The sequence below is a fragment of the Perognathus longimembris genome, chromosome 1 (assembly GCF_023159225.1).
Source record: "Perognathus longimembris pacificus isolate PPM17 chromosome 1, ASM2315922v1, whole genome shotgun sequence".
Taxonomy (NCBI): Eukaryota; Metazoa; Chordata; class Mammalia; order Rodentia; family Heteromyidae; genus Perognathus; species Perognathus longimembris.
In genome coordinates this window covers 20,551,926-20,573,118 of record NC_063161.1, presented here as the reverse complement: position 1 = coordinate 20,573,118, position 21,193 = coordinate 20,551,926, and the positions used below count along the sequence as shown (strand labels likewise).

At 46.6% G+C, this 21,193-nt stretch overlaps 2 protein-coding genes across 2 annotated transcripts in view; both read left to right on the top strand.

Moving 5' to 3' along the window:
- The first annotated feature begins 1,578 nt into the window (after positions 1-1,578).
- On the top strand, positions 1,579-6,861 carry Socs2 (suppressor of cytokine signaling 2). The gene is made up of 3 exons (XM_048358300.1): positions 1,579-2,105; positions 2,965-3,298; positions 5,021-6,861. Exons 2-3 carry the CDS (start codon positions 3,160-3,162, stop codon positions 5,476-5,478), a joined length of 597 nt encoding a protein of 198 aa, XP_048214257.1. The 5' UTR covers positions 1,579-2,105; positions 2,965-3,159; the 3' UTR covers positions 5,479-6,861.
- Cradd (CASP2 and RIPK1 domain containing adaptor with death domain) overlaps positions 5,373-21,193 on the top strand; it is a 208,436-nt gene continuing 192,615 nt past the window's right edge. The window contains exon 1 of the mRNA XM_048358268.1: positions 5,373-5,472. The gene's annotated coding sequence lies outside the window, so the exon portion shown is untranslated. The remainder of the gene's footprint in view (positions 5,473-21,193) is intronic.

Genomic DNA, 21,193 nt, shown 5'->3' with positions numbered 1-21,193 from the left:
GCACGAGGCAAGGTTTGCGAGCCGCGCCTCCCCCACAGCCCCAGCCTTCCCCGCCCAACTTCCCCACAGCCACCGCTTCAACTAAAAGTGGCCCTTGACCTTGCAAGCCTTTGAGCAGTGATGCAATACAATAGTATTGCAAAGAAAAATGGTTATCGAAATTTTGGATCCGGTTTTCCCACGAGTGTTAATTTTGTTTCTCTTTTTTAAAAAGTAGGTCATATTTAAAGTAGGTCACATTTTGGGGACCCGAGTGCAGACAGGGAGATGAGGCTCCATGAAAGCCAGAGCCTATCTGTCTTCCCAGAGGGTCCCGGTAGGGAGGAGAGGTCGGGATCCCGCCCAATCCCCGGTCCCCAGGTGCTCCGCCCGGGCACTCGCGAGCGCGCAGGTAAGCTCGCTCTCCCCGCAGCCCGCGCAGGTGAGCTGCCCTCGCTGCGGGGCTTCCGGAAGGAGCCTCCGGAGCCGAGTGGAGGAGGCGGGGAGAAGGATGGAAGGAGAGACCGGGCCGGGAGGGGGGGGGAATGGGGCTGGGACCCGCCCGGCCGGCGGCGGCGGTCTAGGACCCGGGCTAAGGGGGCCGCCTGGGGCAGCTCCCCGGGTCGCCGAGGGAGGGTGGGCACCAGGCTGGGCAGCACCTGCTCCGGCTCCAGCGAGGTGTCCCGGCGAGGCCCGGGCCAGCTTCCGAGCGTCCCCATCCCCGTCGGCAGCCCTCCCCCACAATGTGGTCCCGGGGGTCGCGTCTAGAAGATGGGGTGAGGGGGATGGGGAGGGAAAAATGGAAAAGGTCCCCTCCCCTCCCTCGCGCCGGGCCCGGGCTGTTGGCTGCGCCGGGATGCTTAGCTGGCGCGGGTGAGAGCGGGAGCCGGCCCCCACGTACGGGGTGGCGGTGATCCGTGGGGGTGGGGACTTGCTCTCCCATTTGTCCCGAGCATCCAGCGGTGTGGGGCTGAGGAAGGGCGTTCTTCCTTGGCGGCGGCCGCCGCCGGCCCCGCGCGCTCCCGGCGGGTCTTCCTTGAAGCCTGCGCATTAGAGCCGGAGCCTCTTTAAAGCCGGAGCGGGGGCTGCAGTCACGTGAGGCGGATTCCTGGAAAGTTCCTGGAAAGCGGCCTCCGCAGCCGCCGGGCGGGGCGCGAGCGGCGCGCCGCGCTGCCGGCTGAGGGAGGCGGGGAGCGAGGGAGGGAGGCGCGCCGGGCCGCGCCGCGCAGGGCCGGGTAGGGAAGTCGCGCGCACCCGCGGCTCCGGGGACGGACGTTTAACTCTTGCCAAGTCTGGCCGCCGCCGTGGCTTGCCGGCCTTGGGTTTCTCCTGAAACATGAGCCGCCTTGCCCGCAGCCACCCGCGCTGCGCGCACCGCCGCCGACAGTGCACGCCGGGGCTCCGGGTCCGCAGCCTCTGGATCCCCAGCGCCCACTGCAGGTACTGAATTGGGGGTGTGAATGTGGGATCCCCGAGGCCCCGCCTCCAGGAGAGGAGCGGGGAGGGGGGGGCAACGGGGCGCGGCGGGGCTGACTCGGCTTCCGCAGTTTAGGGCGCCGGGGTGAGGGGGGGCGGTGAGTTGGAGCCCCGGGCTCTGCTCCGCTGCCGGGCGCGCTCTGGGTTCCTCTTTGCTGCTGCTCGCTCGGGCTCCCCATCGGCGTCGGGAAGTCTCCGGAGTTTTGATGGGGTGGGGGGAGGAGGACTGCCCCCTAAACTGCCATCCAAATTTATAATTCTAACAACCTGATCTCCCGCTCCTCCCCGCCAGACTGCCTCCGCCCTGTTCCTCCCTCCCTCCCTCTCCCGCCCACCTCTTTGGTAGCCTCCCTTCCAGCCGCCTCAGGGTTGGGGGTGTCGGAACGTGGGGCGTGTGTCGGCGGGGGGGGGGTGCGGGGGGAGGCGTTGCTGGGTGGAGGCGCAGCGATGTTCCCTTTGGACAGAGGAGTCCGGCCGCGCGCGGGGCCGCTCGCATCCCCAAGCATCTCATTCCTAAATTAAACGTCCTCTGTGGGGGGGAACTCAGGCGAATTCTCCCCTCCCTTCTCCCGGGCTCCTCCCGGCTCCCCCGCCCCACGCCCGCTGTGGAGGCTCCCGATGCGAAGGCGGCGGCGACGGTGGCGGCCGAGGTAAGAGCTCGGCGTTGGTGGATGGCTCGTTGATCCCACCGCGCTCGCTGCTCCCCGCGCAGCTTCGGCCGAGCTCCGGGCTGCTCCGGGGGCTGCGCGCTCCGGCCGATTCCTCGACAGCGTCCGCGGCGGCGGCGGCGGCCGCTTGTAGCTCGTCTGCTTCCCTGAGCGACCGCCGCGGCGTCCAGCGGCTGCCCGGGACCCCGACCCGGACCCGGAGCGCGCCCCGGGAAGCGGGGCGGGGGAGGGGGGTGTAGGCTGCGAGCCGCCTCCGCGGTGGGGTGGCGGCGGCTCCCCAACCTCCCCGTACGCGCGGCTGGCGGCAGCCGGGGCCCTGTAGAGGTTTTAGGGAGTGGAATCAGGTTTTGCCGGGTGCAGGAATTCTCCGGACACCCTCCGGCTGCTGGACGTCCAAAATGGAAATGCCAGTGTGAGAAGAGCTGTCTTGCTATTTTTGTAAAAATTGTTTCCTATTTGTCCGTGACAAGTAGAGCCTTATTATCCCCGCCTCTAGACCCGCAGGTGACTACTTGTGTTTCCTAAGCAGCCAGTTTGGGATTTCAGCGAGCAGCCTGGGCGGGAAGACCCCTCGTTCTCCTCCCCGCCCCCCGCGTCCGGTTCCCCACCCTCATCCCCCCCGCCAACTCCCGGGGTTTGGATCCCTGATCTCTTTATCCATCTTTTCTCCACAGCTGGGGCCAGGGCGGATGCTGGGGGTTAACTGGTGCAGGAGCCTAGAGGCGGAGGAGTCCCCGGGATTTTCCACGTCTGCGCTTCCCCACCCCCACCTCAGCCACGGGAGGGTCGGATTCGGGCCGACCCAACCCCCCGCCCCGTCCGCCCCACTTTGTCTTTGCAGGCGGTCTGTGGGTGATCACCTCGGCGAGAGACTTTGCCGTCGGCCCACGGGGACTTGGAGAGGAAGGACCGGCAGCCCCCTGTCCCTTCCCCCTCCATCACCATTGCGGACACCACGCAGGAGCGCGTTTGGGGGGTTCCTGTGGCTTCCAGGAAGGACGCGACCACCTGTCTTTGCGGCTGTGACCCTTCTCCCATGACCCTGCGGTGCCTGGAGTCCTCCGGGAATGGCGCGGACCGGACGCGAAGCCAGTGGGAGAGCGCGGGGTCGGCGGAGGAGCCGTCCCCGGAGGCGGCGCGGCTGGCGAAGGCCCTGCGGGAACTCAGTCAAACAGGTAGGGGAGCGGACGGCCGCGGCGCGCGCGGGAGGGGGCGCCTCCCCAAAGGCGGGGCCCGCAACCCGGACGCGGGGCCGAGGTGGTGAGCCGAAGAATGAGATGGAAATACGTCCCCAGGCTTCCTGTCCCGCGGCGGGGTGGGGAACCGCGGAGGGGGATGCCGGCCCGGCTCGGCCGGGATCTTTGGGAATGCAAAAGGAAAGTGGCTCTCCGGGGACCGATCCCCTTAGCAATTGCCTCTTAGCTTGCTGCATCCTAACAGGGTTGCACGGCTGATAGGTGAACGGCGGCGCACGGGCTCGAACCCGGGCGGGAGAAGAAAGTGCCGCAGCTTCCTTTTCCGCAGGGTGCCGGGGCGGCGAGCGGGCGCTAGCGCTCCCGGCAGTCTCAGCTGCGTCTGGCTCCCGGGCGGAGCCGCCACTGCAGCCCGGGATCCGGGCGGCCAAGTTCAGGGACTGACGGGCTACAGGGAGGGCAGTTGCTCCTCGGGAATCTCGGGGAGCGCAGGCAGCGGAACCGGGGCCTGCGGGCACCGTGCGTCCCGGCTCACTCTAGTCTTTCAGCATCTGAAAGAAAATAAAGATCTGTTCCTTTTCTTTCTTTTCTTTTTCCTTTCTTCTTTTAATCTGGGTAGCCATTTCGGCTTACAAAATCTGGATCCTAAAAGGTTAGGTTTGAGGGCGAAGTTGAAGTTTTTGGTAGCAATAGACAGGGCGAGGAGAAGGAAAGTTCCCTCGCTGCGCCGTGTTACCGGCTTTCGGTGCGGGTTCCGGGGTTTTCCTCAGCTGGAGAGACCTGCTGACCGATTGCAAGTATACGGTACTTTTTTTTAGGATTATTTTTGCATGGGGTGGGGGAAGCACGTTGTTCAGACTTCTTCAGAATGCACGGGGTCTTTGAGTCACTTTTGAGAAGGGAATGGGTGGGGAGGGGGCGACATCAGGATCAAAGTCAAGCACCCTGGCCATTTCGGAGGAGATCGACAGGGTTGTGATTTCAATTTGAACGCGAGGGCAAAGTCCAAAGGAGTTTAGCAAAGGTTATAAACTTGGAAGTACCAATTATGAATCGGGGCTTCCCCATGTGTCAACGACTGATGGGGGCAGTTGTAATCAATCAGAGCAGCAAACAGAAGCCCTTGTATGACAGCTGTACTTCCAATCAACCCCGCCGTGTTCCCTCAGGCTTGGAGCAGAGGCACTGACTTTAGCAGATTCTTTGGGAGTGGGGGAGGGATTTCAACCATTGAGAAAAAAAAGTTATTTTTGTTTTTACTGTATTGGAATTACTGGGATTGAGTTTTCTACTTTTCCTTTTTTAAGGGCTTGGCTCTTGTTTCTAATTGATTTCTAATTTACTTAACTTTTGTTTCTGTGAAATAGTACAAAAAGCATCTTGTTTTGTCAGCCAGTGTGTCGTATTGCAAAAGTTCTTTTGGCTCATTAGAAGAAAACCTTAACATAGTTTAAAGAAGAACTACAGAAACGTCATTTTAAAAAGAGGCCTGACTCACTGTTTGTGCTCATAAAATAAAATGGACTCAAATTTTCACTAAGTTCCCACCAAATGAATTTGTAATAGCCACTGGTTAAACTGTCTCACACACAGACATTGGTTTAAGAGCTAGAAAAATGACTTAAGAAACAGGCCTGATTCTAAAAAAGTTCTTACAATAACTATTTTGCCTTCTTTCCTTTTTCTTTTTGAACAAAACCCCAGGATGGTACTGGGGAAGTATGACTGTTAACGAAGCCAAAGAGAAATTAAAAGAGGCACCCGAAGGAACTTTCTTGATTAGAGATAGTTCGCATTCAGACTACCTACTAACAATCTCTGTTAAGACATCAGCTGGACCAACTAACCTGCGGATTGAGTACCAAGATGGCAAATTCAGATTGGATTCTATCATATGTGTCAAGTCCAAGCTTAAGCAGTTTGACAGTGTGGTTCATCTGATTGACTACTATGTTCAGATGTGCAAGGATAAGCGCACTGGCCCGGAAGCCCCTCGGAATGGGACTGTTCACCTTTACCTGACCAAACCACTCTACACATCAGCACCATCACTGCAGCATCTCTGCCGACTCACCATTAACAAATGTACCGGTACCATCTGGGGACTGCCCTTGCCAACAAGACTAAAAGATTACTTGGAAGAATATAAATTCCAGGTATAAGCGTTTCTCTTTTTCTAAACATGCCTCATAGAGAGTTATCTCCGGATGCAGCTATATAAAAAAGAGAGAGAGAGAGAGAAAACTAAAACTTGAGTGACTGCTCTGAATAATTGCGCAGAATTCTTCCTAAGAACAGCTGAAGTCTGTTAATATAAATGTATGACGATATAGCTAAGTATTTAAAGTTCCCTTAGATATTTGCAATTGAGCGATGCTTCCTTTCCTAAGGCAGACCATGACCAGACAATCCTTGTCAATTAAACATCCCAAGGAAGGCCCTTGGAAGCATTTGATCAGAATGCCTTGCCTTTCTGAAACTCCTTTGCATTAGGTCAAAGGTCCAAGCTCCCTTAGTAGCTAAGAGTTCCCCGTGGAGTAGCACCAAAGGAGGGAAGGAGCCCACCTGACCCAGGCCTAGCTTCAGTCTTACATGCCTGTTGATCAGAGTCAGTTTGAGGACATTTTGTATTTTGCATTCTGATGTACTTAGGAGTTTTGTTAAACAGATCGTGCTTGTGAGTATTTATTCCTCATTTTATGCAATTAAGCAAATCAACCAAAAAAATATGACCATGAAATCCTGTATTTGTCTTTTTACTACATGTATGAACTCTCTCCAGTGAACGAGTACTGTAGTAATACATTTCAAGGGAGCCTTATTTCCGAATCCTTTGAAATTGGTGCAAATGGAAAAGGCTTTCCCTTTTCCTTTAAGGCTAAAGACAAGAATGTCAACGCTCTACCGGTGCAACCTGACCCCTGGTAATAAAATACCCACGTAGATAGGTAGGTATTTCACCCTTTGAAGTAGCTGTGTCCCAACCTGTTGCCGTTAATTTTGGAAATGGCTTTAGAAATTTCCAAGTTGTCCTTGAATTGTCTAACCATGGACATCAGCAGTTCTCTCCCTTCTACCATGTAGAATACTTTGACTTAATTTTCTTCCAGATAACAGGGGGATACCTGCCTGTTTTTCCAAGTGTTTATTTACTGCTGTTACTATTTGATTAGAATGTATTAAATAAAAACAAACCTGACTTTTACAAGCTGCGCTTCTTACTTGGAGTTGTAGAGAATGTGCACTGCCATGGTCATAAAAACTTACACCAAGTGAAATAAGTTAAACAGTACTGACTCTCCTCTGTAGGTAAGGGACATCTCTGTAGGCAAGGGCCACACCCATCCTTTGGAAAGCCTGGTGTGGAAACTACAAGGACTGACAGCCTGGTTTTTCACAAGTTGAGTAGATAGAGCAAGAGTACTCTGTTTGCATTAATATATGTATATATGTACATGTGTATATTTGCCACACACCGTCTTATGACAGTTAACAAACAGATTATATTTCTTGGAATCCATTTTGCCACCTTCAGAATTTTCCTGTGTAGTTGTATACTGTGGTGTGTTATTAGAAAGATATCCCGAGTAAATGGAAGGCTCAGTGATGTAGCTGAACCAACTTGTTGCATCTCTTGCTTTATTTTTGTGAAGATCGTGGAACTTACAAAATAGTTTTGTGCCTGGAAGGAAAACACCCTCTGTATATCCAAATAGAGGAGCCAAGGTGGAGGATTACTGAATGTGTCTTAGAGAGAGATTATTTGTAGACTAAAAGTTGAAAGGCTAGGCTCCCAGGAGCTGGCATTTGATGGGTTGATATCATTTCCATTAGACTATTCAGATTCTGTGATTTTTTTTCACACACCATTGACAATATTTGTCTAGGGTTAGCTGTTTGTCTTCTGGCAGAATTTACACAATGCCAAGGGGCTGTGGGCATTCCTCTAGAATCTTTCGCTGTTCTGCTCTTGTGTCACACACTCTGCCATTTTAAGTTACTGGGAATGGGGAGGCAGCAGAGGAGTTTTGAAAGTTCTGCATTATTGCTAGCAAGTTGCCTTAGGACACTGCCAGAGCACCCTAAGACTTCTCTGGGGTGTACTATGGAACTAACTACTTACACTCCTAATCTTCTCAATTCCAAGTAAATCGATATGCATAGAGAGAGATAATCTTTGTCTTCTTTTACAATTCTAACATTATGGAGCTCATTAGATATCAGGTTCTTAACTCAGTACTTTGCATACATTATCTCATTTAATCTTCACAAAGTCTGAATGAACAAAGGACAGTGGTTATGATATGGAGGTGAGTATTTCTGCATGGACCAGCTAGAGAGGCTGTGAAAGCTTTTCTACTGCTGCTTCAAGCGGAGGTATATGGATACCTTTTGTGTATGTGTATGTGGTACTGGGGATTGAACATAGGCTGTGGCACTTGCTAGGCAATCGTTTTGCCACTGAGCTACATCCCAGCCCTGGATACCTTAATTAGTGTTGTGCTCTGTGGGATTCTACTCAACCTGCTCAGTGGTTATTTGCCTTAAACACTCAGGGAGCTTAGAATAACTGGTGAAGGGCGGGGAAGAGGATGTTTACCCTTGGTAAACTTGGTGGCTACTAAATGATGCCACCTACTAATTATTGATAGCCCCATTTTATATGCAGTGGAACAAAGGAGGTAGGGATAACATATTCAGTGTTTTTATTCTAATAATCTTTTGAGGAACAGGGGTTTTCCACTCAGGGATTCATACTTGATAGGCAGGCACCCTACTACTTGAGCCATGCCTCTAGCTTCTTAGTGTTCTCTTCCTATATTCTTTCTCTTAGTAGGAGTATTTATTATTATTACTATTATTTGTTGAAGGACATTCTATGCAAGATTTATATCCCCACAGTCTTAAAACTATTTTGATCTGAGTTTGTGTTTCTCTCAGAAGTGCAGTAGTGGGGGATTCTATTACTATTAACTATTACCGTGGGTACTGACAACTGCTTTTGGGGAATGGGGAGAATTTTGCAGGACTTCAGGGGACAGAAAGGTAGTTGAACTTGTATGTACCCAGAGTTCTTTTTGGTGCGTCAGTATGAAAGTTTTGACTTCTTAGTAATTATGTAATCCAAATAGGAAACAGAATGGGACAGTTGTTCAGCAGTGTTTATTTTCTTTGAAAGGATTTTTTTTTCTCTCTGCTTTTAGAAAATTGTACCCTGTTAGGAGGGTAGGAGACAGAGACGTCATCCTATAATCCAGGGGATGGAATGTCCTGAGACCAGGCATGCCCTTTCTGCCTTGTGGGTTTAGGCGCTGGGCGGAAGTGGGTGGAAGGGTTGTGGGTCTGTATTGTTAGACTCTGACTGCTGGGCTGAAGTCTGTCTCTAGTGGGCTTTTCTGTTCTTCCAGTGAAAGAATGTTCTAGACCTGCTCTTTTCTTAGAGGTCTATATTCTCTCCCAGTTGCTAACTTCCTAGACTTACAATTGCAAATACTCTTCAGACCACACAGTAGAGTTTCTTTATTTACTGAGGAAGACTTTCAGATTCAGGTTAACTTTGTGCACATGTATGACCAGCAGATCTAGTCATTGGAGATCTGAGGTTAGTATTTGTACAAGTTAGCATGCTTGTGGACCTTTTTATTAAAACTATCCATACTTTTCTTTGCTAGTCTAATCTCTTTTTCCTCCTCTGACATTCAGAAACCATTGTGGGATGCTTTCTGTGCTCCGCTTCCTGGGCTCCACTCTGAAGAATCGGCATTTCTTGATCCACATCAGAGTTTTGGATTCATTTTAATTCATCCAGGCTTTGTTGTTGTTTGTGGTATTGGAGGTTAAACCCAGGGCCTCATATATGCTAGGCAAGTGCTTCCTCCCCAATCCACATTCCTAGCCCTTCTCAAAGTTTCTGATTGGTTTTAAAAGCTACAGCCTTCCTTCCATCCATGCTGTTTGGAGAACTCATGGCTTCCTGGTGTGGATGTTCATGCCTGTAACCCTATCTACACAGAAGGCTGAGATTTGGGGGATGATTTTCATCCTGCCCAGGCAAAAAGTATCCAGGCAAGAAGATCTTGTCTCAGCTATTAAAAAGCTTAATGCAGTGCTTCATACTTGTCATCCCAGCTACCTGGGAAGCGGAAGTAAGGAGGATTGCGATCCAGGCTAGCCCATGCAAATATTGACAAAATGCCTTGTCTCAAGAATAACCAGAACAAAATGGAATGGAGTTGAATGTAGCCCAAGCAGTAGTGTGCTTCCCTCGTAAGCATAAAGCCTGAGAATTCAAATAACCCATTCTACCAAAAAACCACCACCACCAAAAAAACCTTTCTCATGTTTGCCTCTATCAGATGTAATCCACACAGTAGAATCCATTCTGGCTTTTGCCTTCTCTTGGGCATAATGGCATAGTTAATGGCCTTATTTCTTGGTGTGTGTGTGTGTGTGTGTGTGTGTGTGTGTGTGTGTGTGTGTGTGTGTGATGAAGTTACCCTTTAACCTATCACACTCCAACCTGAGAGGCCATAAATGCTCTCATGAAAGGGGCATTATACTCTGTTTATAAATAATTAGGTAATTGATTTATGTAGACTACCTCAAAATTAATTCTTACTGTGACTCATTCCATTCAGATTTTTGTTCTTAAACTGAGGCTTGAGAACTCTTAGGGCCTGGGTCTGGTTTCCCTTAGCTTTTTCACTCAGGTCTGATATTCTACCATTTGAGCTACAGCTCTACTCCTGGCTTTTTGGTGGTTAATTGGAGATAAAGAGTCTCACAGACTTTTCTGTGAGGGCTGGCTTCCATCCTGGATCCTCACATCTCAGCCTCTTGAATAACTATGAGCATGAGCCACTGGCTTCAGACCATCCACGGTATGAAACCAGTAACAAGCCCCAAGGGCCACACTTTGCATGCTTGTATTATTTTATTTATATTTATTTGTTGTTTTATTTAAAATATAAGAGGCTCCTTTGTCAGTAATTATACTTCATTCAAAAGGGATGAGAATTCTTCAGCTTTTGCAGTGCTAACAATGACTGTTAGTTTGGGTTCATTTCTACACGTGCGTTTTCTTGTTTTTTCATCTTTGTATCAAGTTGGTTTTTCTGCTTTCTCCTCTGGTGTGGCTTGAGTTTAGTTGATTCCACACTCCGTACTGAAGCAGAATGACAGCTGTTTACTAGCGTAAGCCTCTAGGAGTACTGTCATCACGGAGGCTTAGAGAGTGGGCCGGCCCAAGCTCTGGAGCTAAGGGGGATGCCCCTTCCTGCCCTTCCTGCCCCTTCCCCAGCCCAGTACACAGGGAGGCTGGATCTGCCAAGTGTTGTCACTGAGAAGGGACTCACTTCAGTAAACATTAACTGAGCCATAAAAATAAAACTGCTTTTATAGGCAGCCCTCCCTTTGATCTGCGTTCTCCACTTAGAGAAACGGAGTTGCTGAGTTGCCGAGAGCAGGAGCAGTTTGAGATGGATTATTGTAACTCCGGTGGCTTTGCCTCTGTTAGGAACAGCAGGGAAAGGCAGGCCAGTTTTCTGGAAAGCTGAGGAAATATGCCAGCTGTCTTCCTCTGCTAGATAAGTATTGATACCACCCAAGGAGCCCCTTTGTGACAGTCAAGTGAGACTTTTTTTAACTACTTAAATTTTCACAGAACTTCATAAATGTCCCTAGATCCCCCAATTTCAAGCAGTGGTAAGATAAAAAAATTTTTTTTCTTTTTTCTTTTGCTAAATGATTTTTCCCTTCTGTTCGTTCATCTAGGATCCCTTTTCCTGTTTAGATTTTGGTCCAGTGTACTGCGGGGATCTTTAACATTCAAAAAATATTTTCCATGTTGTTTTTACCCAGAGCAGTGGTTTGGCTTTTCTTCTACTTTTTTCCCCCCAGTTTTTTTGTCCCTCCCCCCACACCCAGTGGTAGTGGTGGTAATGGGCTTGAACTCAGGACCTGGATGTCCTTTGGCTGTTTTGGCTCCAAGTTGATGCTCTACCACTTGAACCACAGCTACTCTTCCAGCATTCTGGTGATTAATTGGAAATAAAGAGTCTCACAGACTTTCCTGCTTAGGCTGGCTTCAGACTATGATCCTGAGATTTTAGCCTCCTGCCTAGCAGTAGAGGCATGAGCCATTGTTGTCTGGCTTCACTTCTGCCCTCTTGATGAATTTCACTTAGACTTTGAGAGTAGGTTCTTTCTATTTCTTAGACCATGGTCAATAAGGGTATTTGCTCAGGAAGTGTGTATTTTGCATATTTGATTAGTCTATCTACAGTATCTGTAATAATAAGGAGCAGAAAGAACAGGATCCTGGAAACCCATACAAACATGTAGCCAATAGTTTCAACCCCCTGTCCATTCTCTTCATCTCCTGTGCTAGAATGACTGACAGAACAATCAGGTGCTTCCCTGGTCCCTTTATCTTCTTCATCCTTCACATAATGTTAAGAAGCAACAAAATGGCAAAGAAGATGTCTAGAAGAAGGAGAAAAGTTATCACTCGTGATGAATGAAGAAGTATCATTGGTGTGTTAAGGGGCCACCCACAGCCATTCATGAAGGAAATCCCTAGGGTTTGGTGAAATGAGTGGCCTTATGGGAACATTACTGGTAGATGGTGTAAAGGTTTATATAGCTATAGCACAGACATTGGCGAATGCCTACAAGTCACTAAAGCCTTCTGGCCCTCTTAGCAGATTTAACACACAGCAACTGGTCTCAGAATTGATGGGGACATCACTAGTTTTGTTTTTGTTTTTTGGCCAGTCCTGGGCCTTGGACTCAGGGCCTGAGCACTGTCCCTGGCTTCTTTTTGCTCAAGGCTAGCACTCTGCCACTTGAGCCACAGCGCCACTTCTGACCATTTTCTGTATGTGTGGTGCTGGGGAATTGAACCCAGGGCTTCATGTATACGAGGCAAGCTCTCTTGCCACTAGGCCATATCCCCAGCCATAGGGGACCTCACTAGTAAGAGCAATTTATTTGTATCCTCCCTTGTACCAAGCCCAGTACAAAAAGCAGAATAGTAATGAGCGATTTGAGGAAGTATTTGTTTTTATATGTGTGTTGATAGTATATCATTGCCTTCTGCAATGAACCCAACAGTCTTTTTTTTTTTCAATTTTTTATTATCAAACTGATTTACAGAGAGGTTACAGTTTCATACGTTAGGCATTGGATACATTTCTTGTACTGTTTGTTACCTTGTCCCTCATACCCCCTTCCCCCCTCCCCCCCAACAGTCTTGTTATTCAGTGTCTTTTCCTAGTTACTCAGTGATACCTGCAAATAGCTTTTTAGAATTTATAGTAGGGAAGAACTGGACATTGTCAAAGTTGTATGACTAGTGTTTCTACTAGGACAGCTCTAAAGATCAGGCTTCCCTCTATTCATTCCATTTACTTCCTTTTACCTTTTCTCCTTCCCTCTCTTCTTTGTCCACTTCCCTCCCTTCTCTCCTCATTTTACAATAAATAGAAAGACATGCCATATTCCTCTCTTTCTGGCAGCATTTATCAGGTCTTGATTGTATTACCTCAGTGGGAATACAGGAAGAGAAGTAGTCTTCCCTTAAGGAATTCTTCCTATAAGAAGATAAGGAGAGGGAAGGGACTCAACATTCAACATTCATTGAACAATCTTGATGTTTCCCATTCCTGCATGGCCATTTAATTGCACCACAACCTGGCAAGGCATTAGTTACCTCCATTTATTGAAAATAAAACTGAAGCTTGGAGATATAAAATATGCCGAGCAAGTAAGAAATTCATGACTCAAATGAGACATCTCAGGATACCATGTTGTGCTGGAATTGTGCTTCTATAAACAATATATTGTAACATTCTGATAATGATGGTAATAGCTTGTGGACTAGATGGCATCAACCTGCCTTGGAGGCTTAGAGAAGAGAAGACCTCAGAGGAAGATACACCATGTCTGAGTACTAACAAGAAGAGGAAGTCTTTGGCTGGGGAGTTAAAGAAGAAGGAAGCGATAAGACTTTGATCTTGCAGACCTTGCTGAAGATTTTGGAATTTATCTTAGGAGAAGTGGGAAGCGGATTAAAGCTTTTCAAGCTTTTCAAGTGGGAGAACAACTGAACTGGGTTCACAGTTTATATCCTTTCTCTGCGGGCCATTGGGAAAAGGGCCTGGAATCAAGGGAGGGTGGACCCAAGGAGATCTGTGTGAGGCACATAGGAAGTGGGTGCTGGGAGAAGACGGGATGCTGCAGGCACTGACTTTCCTTCATTATCTGCAAGTTCAAGTTAGTTCTGGACTTTGGGTTTTGCACATGTAAACATCTCTTTAAAGGCTAGCTTTCCCTTTGGGTCACTTGTGATAATTGATCAATTCCAATCTCAGGAAAGCAGGGAACTGTAGTATAGTGGGCAGGTCCCTGAAGTAGGAATTGGGAAACTAGGGGTTCCTTTCGAGTGATGTGACCTTGAGCTAAACTTGAATCACTCAGGACCTCATTTAACTACATCAGTAACACAAAGGGCTTGGAACCAGTAAGCCTTGTCTGTCCAGATGTGAGAGGACTGGGTTAAGAGCAGGCAGAGGAGAGGAGAGGCAAGCTCTACATTCCCACGGAATGTGTTTTGACTTCAACTGGAATATAGATTTTTACATCTGTGCCATAATAGATCCTTGTTTATTTTGAAGAAATGGTAACTACCTCCTTCATGCTAGACTGTTTCACAGACAGCGTAGCTGACTTTTATTTTTAATCTTGATTGGAAGAATTTTATATTTCTCCTAGCTGTCGACTCTACCATGTAGACAGAGTTTGGACTTGGGTTTTTTAGACCTTGGGTGAGATGGAGAAACAGGAATGTGATTGTGCTGCCTATTATCCTACTATCCCTAGGAAAGCTAAGAAAACAGCAGCAACAAAAACCCACTTGTAATTTTCTTGAAATCTTTTTGTAAAATTAGAAATACATTTTTTTCTTGTGATCAAACTTTGGGCTTCTACATGCTAGGCAAACACCATACCACTGAGTCACATCCCAACTCCCTAAATTAAAAAAAGAAAAAAGCATGTACCTTAAATGATTCCACCCTATCCTTCTTGCAATATTTTCACATTCTTGGGTCATTTGGCTGTGAGGTTGTTTTTTTTTTTGGCCAGTCCTGGGCCTTGGACTCAGGGCCTGAGCACTGTCCCTGGCTTCTTTTTGCTCAAGGCTAGCACTCTGCCACTTGAGCCACAGCGCCCCTTCTGGCCGTTTTCCATATATGTGGTGCTGGGGAATCGAACCGAGAGCTTCATGTGTAGGAGGCAAGCACTCTTGCCACTAGGCCATATTCCCAGCCCTGTTTTTTGTTTTTGAGTCACAGTCTTGCCCTGTTCCCAGGTTGCTTTTGTACTCCTGGGATTAATTGATTCTCTGGTCTCCACCTCCTGAATAACTGAAACTACAGTTGTGAACCACCATCCCTAGCTCCTGGAAAAAGCAGGGTTCCTCTCATCTTACTGTGGTTTATCTTTTGTCCTCACCAATGCATAGGTTGGCATTCATTTTCAATTCAATGAGGATGAAAGATGGCAGTGTTTAAGAGGGGTCAATAGTTGATTGTTGTTGTTTTTTCTGGAAAGATCTTGTTTGTATGGCATTTGATCAGTTACTGTGAGAGGAAGGTGTTACTTATAACATCTGAATTCAGCTACCTACCTGTCTTCTGCTTTCTCCTGCTTCCTCTCTCATCATGTAACCAACCTTTCCCATCTCACACTCACTTCTGCTTTCTGCCATGAAGCTCTCACCAGAAGCTAAGCAGATGTTGAGACTATGTTCTTGGACTTTCAGAGCTGTGAGCTAAACCAAGCTCTTCTAAAAAATAAGATCTCTGGGCTGGTCTAGCATGCATGAAACCCTGGGTTCAATTCCTTAGTACCACATAAACAGAAAAAGCTGGAAGTGGTGCTGTGGCTAAAGTGGTAGAGTGCTAGCCTTGAGCACAAAGGGGCTCAGGGACAGCACCCAGGCCCTCAATTCAAGCCACAGGACTGGCAAATGTGTGTATATATATATATATATATATGTATATATATGTACATATATATGTATATATTATAAAAAATTAAAAAGTCCTCCATGCTCAGGCATTCTGTTAGAAGGGAATGTGGAATGTAGAATCCAAGGAGGGTCATGGGCTGGGGATATGGCCCAGTGACAAGAGTGCTTGCCTCGTATACATGAAGCCCTTGGTTCGATTCCCCAGCACCACATATACAGAAAATGGCCAGAAGTGGCGCTGTGGCTCAAGTGGCAGAGTGTTGGCCTTGAGCAAAAAGAAGCCAGGGACAGTACTCAGGCCCTGAGTCCAAGGCCCAGGACTGGCAAAAAAAAAAAGAATCCAAGGAGGGTCAAAGGGTATGAAGATATTATACAGATACAACACTGAGACTGGAAGTGGCCAGTGCTCCGGAGAGAGCCAATTTATTGCAGCACTGGGTAGGCCAGGCATGACAGGGAGACAGCCATGTGATCACAAACTGGCTTCCAGGACACTGGATAAAGCTGGAACATTAGTCATCCGCTTGACACTTTCTACATATGATTTCATTGAAAGCTCCCAACCAACTGTTAAGGTCTCCACTTTAGACATGAAATTGAAGCTTAGTCAGATAAAGTGATTTAAAGGGAGAGCTGAGACTTGAGTTCAAGACAATCTGACCCCAATGTTTCTTTTTTTTTTCTTTTTTCTTTTTTTTGGCCAGTCCTGGGCCTTGGACCCAGGGCCTAAGCACTGTCCCTGGCTTCTTCCCATTCAAGGCTAGCACTCTGCCACTTGAGCCACAGCGCCGCTTCTGGCCGTTTTCTGTATATGTGGTGCTGGGGAATCGAACCTAGGGCCTCGTGTATCCGAGGCAGGCACTCTTGCCACTAGGCTATATCCCCAGCCCCCCAATGTTTCATTCATTCTTTTATCTATTTTCTTGATAACCTTTACAGATTTTTTTTTTTTTTTTTTTTTTTTGCCAGTCCTGGGTTTGGACTCAGGGCCTGAGCACTGTCCCTGGCTTCTTCCCGCTCAAGGCTAGCACTCTGCCACTTGAGCCACAACGCCACTTCTGGCCATTTTCTGTATATGTGGTGCTGGGGAATTGAACCCAGGGCCTCCTGTATACGAGGCAAGCACTCTTGCCACTAGGCCATATCCCCAGCCCTTTACAGATGTTTTTTAACACCTGCAGTCAGCACATACAGGATCTTGTATGCTGGTCATATGCAGTTAGCATTTAGTCATGTAGCTAATCTTATGAGGGTTGTACCTCTTTCTGCCCAATTAGTAGTTACAATGTTATTAGGACTTTGAGTTTAGATATAATACTAAGAGCCAAAACCCTGAGCGTCATTTTCGAAGACTTCCTTATGCCCTTTTACCCCTTCTAATTTCCGTTTTCATCTCAGACCAGTGCAACCATAACCCATCATCTCTTCCTTATCATTCCTTCCTTTTATTGCAGATCAATTTTGTGAAGAAAAAACACCCCAAACTCTTAATAGCCTAAAACAATAACGGTTTATATTTTCAAATAATAAAGTTTCATTATCCATACATGTCCATCATTTCTTACCACCAAACTTAGTCACTTTGAAATCCAGTCCACTAGGTGCAGTGTCTTACACTATTGATTTCATGCCTGTAAAGAATCAAAGCTAAACAAGAAGCAGAGATAAGAAAGAAGATCTGGGTCTGATGCCAGCCACGGACAAACATAAAAAACCCCAAGAGACTATCTGAAACATAATTAAAAGCAAAACGGTGTAAGGGTTTGGATCAAGTAGTAAAATGCTTGCTTGGCAGACACAGATCCCTAAGTTCAAACCTCAATACTGTCAAAACCCAAGTACATTAAAAGTCTGACAGAATCCAGGCTAATGAAGCAGCCCCCCTCACAGGTGTATAAGTTGCTGAGCCAATGGGAAAAGGGAAACCTGAGGATCTCTTGCCAGTATTTAAATATCTTATTATTGGTTAGAGCCGTTTAATAGCACCACCTAACCATGAGGAGGCCTGGTAGGGCAATCCTCCCTGGACCCTAGGAGAAAACCCAAAATACTGGGCACGAGTAATCATTACCACAAACAGAAATAAATATACATTGCCCCCTGCCTTTCCCTGTCTCACCCACCCACCCACCCACCCCAGCTTGGCCAATTAGATCTCAAGTGACTTTTATAGGAAATGTAGAGCCTCTTTAATTCTGTCTCTACTTTCCCACTGTCATCCAAAGCTTTGTAGGAGAACCACTTGTGAGCCAAAAGGAAAGTCCTTCCATCTTGAGGTGAAAGTGTACATACTAATGAGCCAAGCCACTACCACTGCCAAAGCTTCTGAAATGAGGAGAAATTGCTTTTGACCTCCACGAATGTCATTTTCTATACCCTGCAGAAATTAAACATCTTCCCTCCACTACTCAAGATAAATATGTTATATTTAATTTCTATTATGGACTGTTTTGCCCAACTGGCAAGAATACTTTTCTAACAATTTTCAGTAAAAGGAGAAACTTTTTTTCAGGCATATTATAAATTGAATGGACCTTTGTGTGATAAACTGATACAGAATCACCAATTTTAGCTTGTTTTTCAGGGAAACTATGCCAAATTCCACACAAGGGACTGGTAGATGCTATTTTAGTATGCAACCTGTATCTAGTTTGGGGGGGGTCTTCTGCAGCAAATTCCTATAACCAGAACAACAGAATAAATGCTATTTTAATGGGCAACTGTGCCCTATTGTATTCATGGGTCATTATCTTTGAAAAAATTAGGACATGCAAAATGTACATAATGGACAACTTTACTGGACCTGATTTTTTTTTCTTTTTTTTTAAGTTTTTATTATAAAACTGATGTACAGAGAGGTTACAGTTTCATACGTTAGGCATTGGATACATTTCTTGTACTGTTTGTTCCCTGTCCCTCATACCCCCTCCCCCTCCCCCTTTCCCCCCCTGAGGTGTTCAGTTCACTTACACCAAACAGTTTTGCAAGTATTGCTTGTGTTATTGTTTCTCTTATTTTACCCTTTTTCTCTCAAGTTTGGTATTCCCTTTCAGTTTCCTAATTCTAATACCAGTATACACGGTTTCCAATACACTCACATAAGAGATAGTGTAGATACAATCACAAGAAGGTGATACAAGAATATCATCAATAGTAGAAACTACAGATACACATGGGATGTTGAAAGTAGTTACAACTCTGCTATAACAATCATTTCCATAAAATGGCGTTCATTTCACTTAGCATCATCTTATGTGATCATAAGGGTATAGATATTGGGCTCTTGTGATCCTCTGCTGTGACTTGCCTAAACCTGTGCTAATTATTCCCAATAAGGGAGACCATAGAGTCCATGTTTCTTTGGGTCTGGCTCACTTCACTTAGTATAATTTTTTCCAAGTCCTTCCATTTCTTTACAAATGGGGCAATGTCATTCTTTCTGATAGAGGCATAAAATTCCATTGTGTATATGTACCACATTTTCCTGATCCATTCGTCTATGGAGGGGCATCTGGGTTGGTTCCAGATTCTCGCTATGACAAATTGTGCTGCAATGAACATTGTTGTGCTGGTGGCTTTACTGTGATTTTGTTTGTGGTTTTTTGGATAAATACCCAAAAGTGGGGTTGCTGGGTCATAGGGGAGTTCTACATTTAGCCTTCTGAGGAATCTCCATACTGCTTGCCAGAGTGGCTGAACCAGTTTACATTCCCACCAACAATGAAGTAGGGTTCCCTTTTGGCCACATCCCCTCCAACAACTGTTATTGTTAGTTTTCTTGATATATGACATTCTTACTGGGGTGAGATGGAATCTCAATGTTGTTTTGATTTGCATTTCCTTTATGGCCAGTGATGTAGAGCACTTTTTCATATGTCTCTTGGCCATTCTCGTTTCCTCATCAGAGAAGTCTCTTTGTAGGTCTTTAGCCCACATTTCAGTTTTTTTTTTTTTTTTGGCCAGTCCTGGGCCTTGAACTCAGGGCCTGAGCACTGTCCCTGGCTTCTTTTTGCTCAAGGCTAGTACTCTGCCACTTGAGCCACAGCGCCACTTCTGGGCGTTTTCTGTATATGTGGTGCTGGGGAATCGAACCCAGGGCCTCATGTATACAAGGCAAGTACTCTTGCCACTAGGCCATATCCCCAGCCCCCACATTTCAGTTTTTCTACAATAACAGATAAGAAACTAACATTATTGACTTTTCCCTCTTCCTATTTTATCTCTTTTGTTTATTTAGGTATTCTCTTATCTGTTTAGCTATTTAGTCACTCAACAAACATTTGCTAAACATCTCCTTGTGCCATGCACAAGACAAGGACCTGAGGAAAATTTAAACCATACTGTCTTTTCTTAGGGAGATTCTTGGGGGGCAGAGAGACGTGTGCCAGCAATTACAGGAGACTGATGACCTCCATTATCCCTGGGGAAGAAGATCCACTGAACCCTAAACATACTGTCTTTCTTTGTACATACCTAAAATAAAGTTTAGTTTAGAAATGGACATAATACAGTATTTAATAATAGAATGCTTATAACAATATACAATAGGAAAAGATATTTAAAAATTGCAGTTGAGTGTTTGCCTACTCTGTGCAAGCATTTGGACTTAATATCCAGCACACACACACACACACACACACACACACACACACGGAGAAAAGTGCTTATTGGTGGTTAATTGGAGATAAGAGTCTTAAGGACTTTCTTGACTGGCAGTCTTCAAACCCATCTAGGATTATAGGTATGAACCAATGGCACCCAGTTTGAATTTTCATGTCTGTTGGAAGGTTTCATTTAATATCTTAAGACCACGATTGACTACAAGGATGAAGTTAAAAAAGCAATTGGATCTTTACCTTTTTAGTATTATTCATCTTTTCTGTCTTATGTTCGCACTTTGCTCTGAGAAGGATCCCATGGTCTTTGTCTTCGAAGTAATAATGACCAAGGGATCAGCCAAGGGCAGAACTCATTCACCTGCCAAGGTGATTATTGAGGTCAGTGCAGACCAGGGGCTATGGTGGGAGGAGGAGGAATGGTGGGGGAATTTTGAGACTCTGAACTTAAGGGTGGATCAGGGCCCTGAGGCAGTGGAAGAAATCCAAACGTACCCCACCTGTGGCTGGAGCAACATTCTTCCTATGCCTATTACATCCCTCCCTATTGCTACCTCTTCAGCTCTTACTAAATGAAAACATGTAGTGTGGTTTCAAAGATCAAGTAGCATGGAAAGATGTAATGAAAAACCTCACTCCTGCCCCCCTCCCTTCGTCTCTTCCTGCTAGCCCTACACTCGTGAACCCTTATCTTGTGACCTTGTCTAGCTAGAGTGCAAACTGTGCAAGCAGACTCTAGCAGTCTGCAGTCCCTGAGGATTTTCACAGTAGGTACTGAATACAGGACCAGCTTCATCTGTGGATCCAAAGGCATTTCCTGTTCCGAGGTCATTGCACATGCTGGTGATCAGTCAATCATAAACCCAGAAATGGAGAAGGTAGATTTGAAGGTCCCACTTTTTCCTTGAAAACACTGGAGTGTTGTTTCCTTTTGCTGCTGCATGTTTCCGGGGAGCAGCGGTTCATTCCAGGCCAGTCCCATAGCCCATATTGTAGACTTGCAGATGCAGGGGCAGCGAGCACTGAGGTGCGGTCCCTGGCCACACTTCATGTGAGGTCCAGGAATGTATAGTTTTGTGGTCTGATATATTTTTGATGGTTGCCAGATAAAATTGATGTCTGGCACTTTTTCTAGGAAAAACACATTTAGACGTTTCCAAGCTGATTTGTAGGAACTTAGTGTTATTAGAGCTTTGTGGCAAAACTTTTTTTCTCAAGTGACAGAAG

Bases quoted from the DNA above. Each gene is read 5' to 3' on its own strand.
- Socs2 (XM_048358300.1), top strand. From the start codon at position 3,160: ATGACCCTGCGGTGCCTGGAGTCCTCCGGGAATGGCGCGGACCGGACG. The intron at 3,299-5,020 runs GTAGGGGAGCGG...ACAAAACCCCAG, and splicing joins GCGGGAACTCAGTCAAACAG to GATGGTACTGGGGAAGTATG.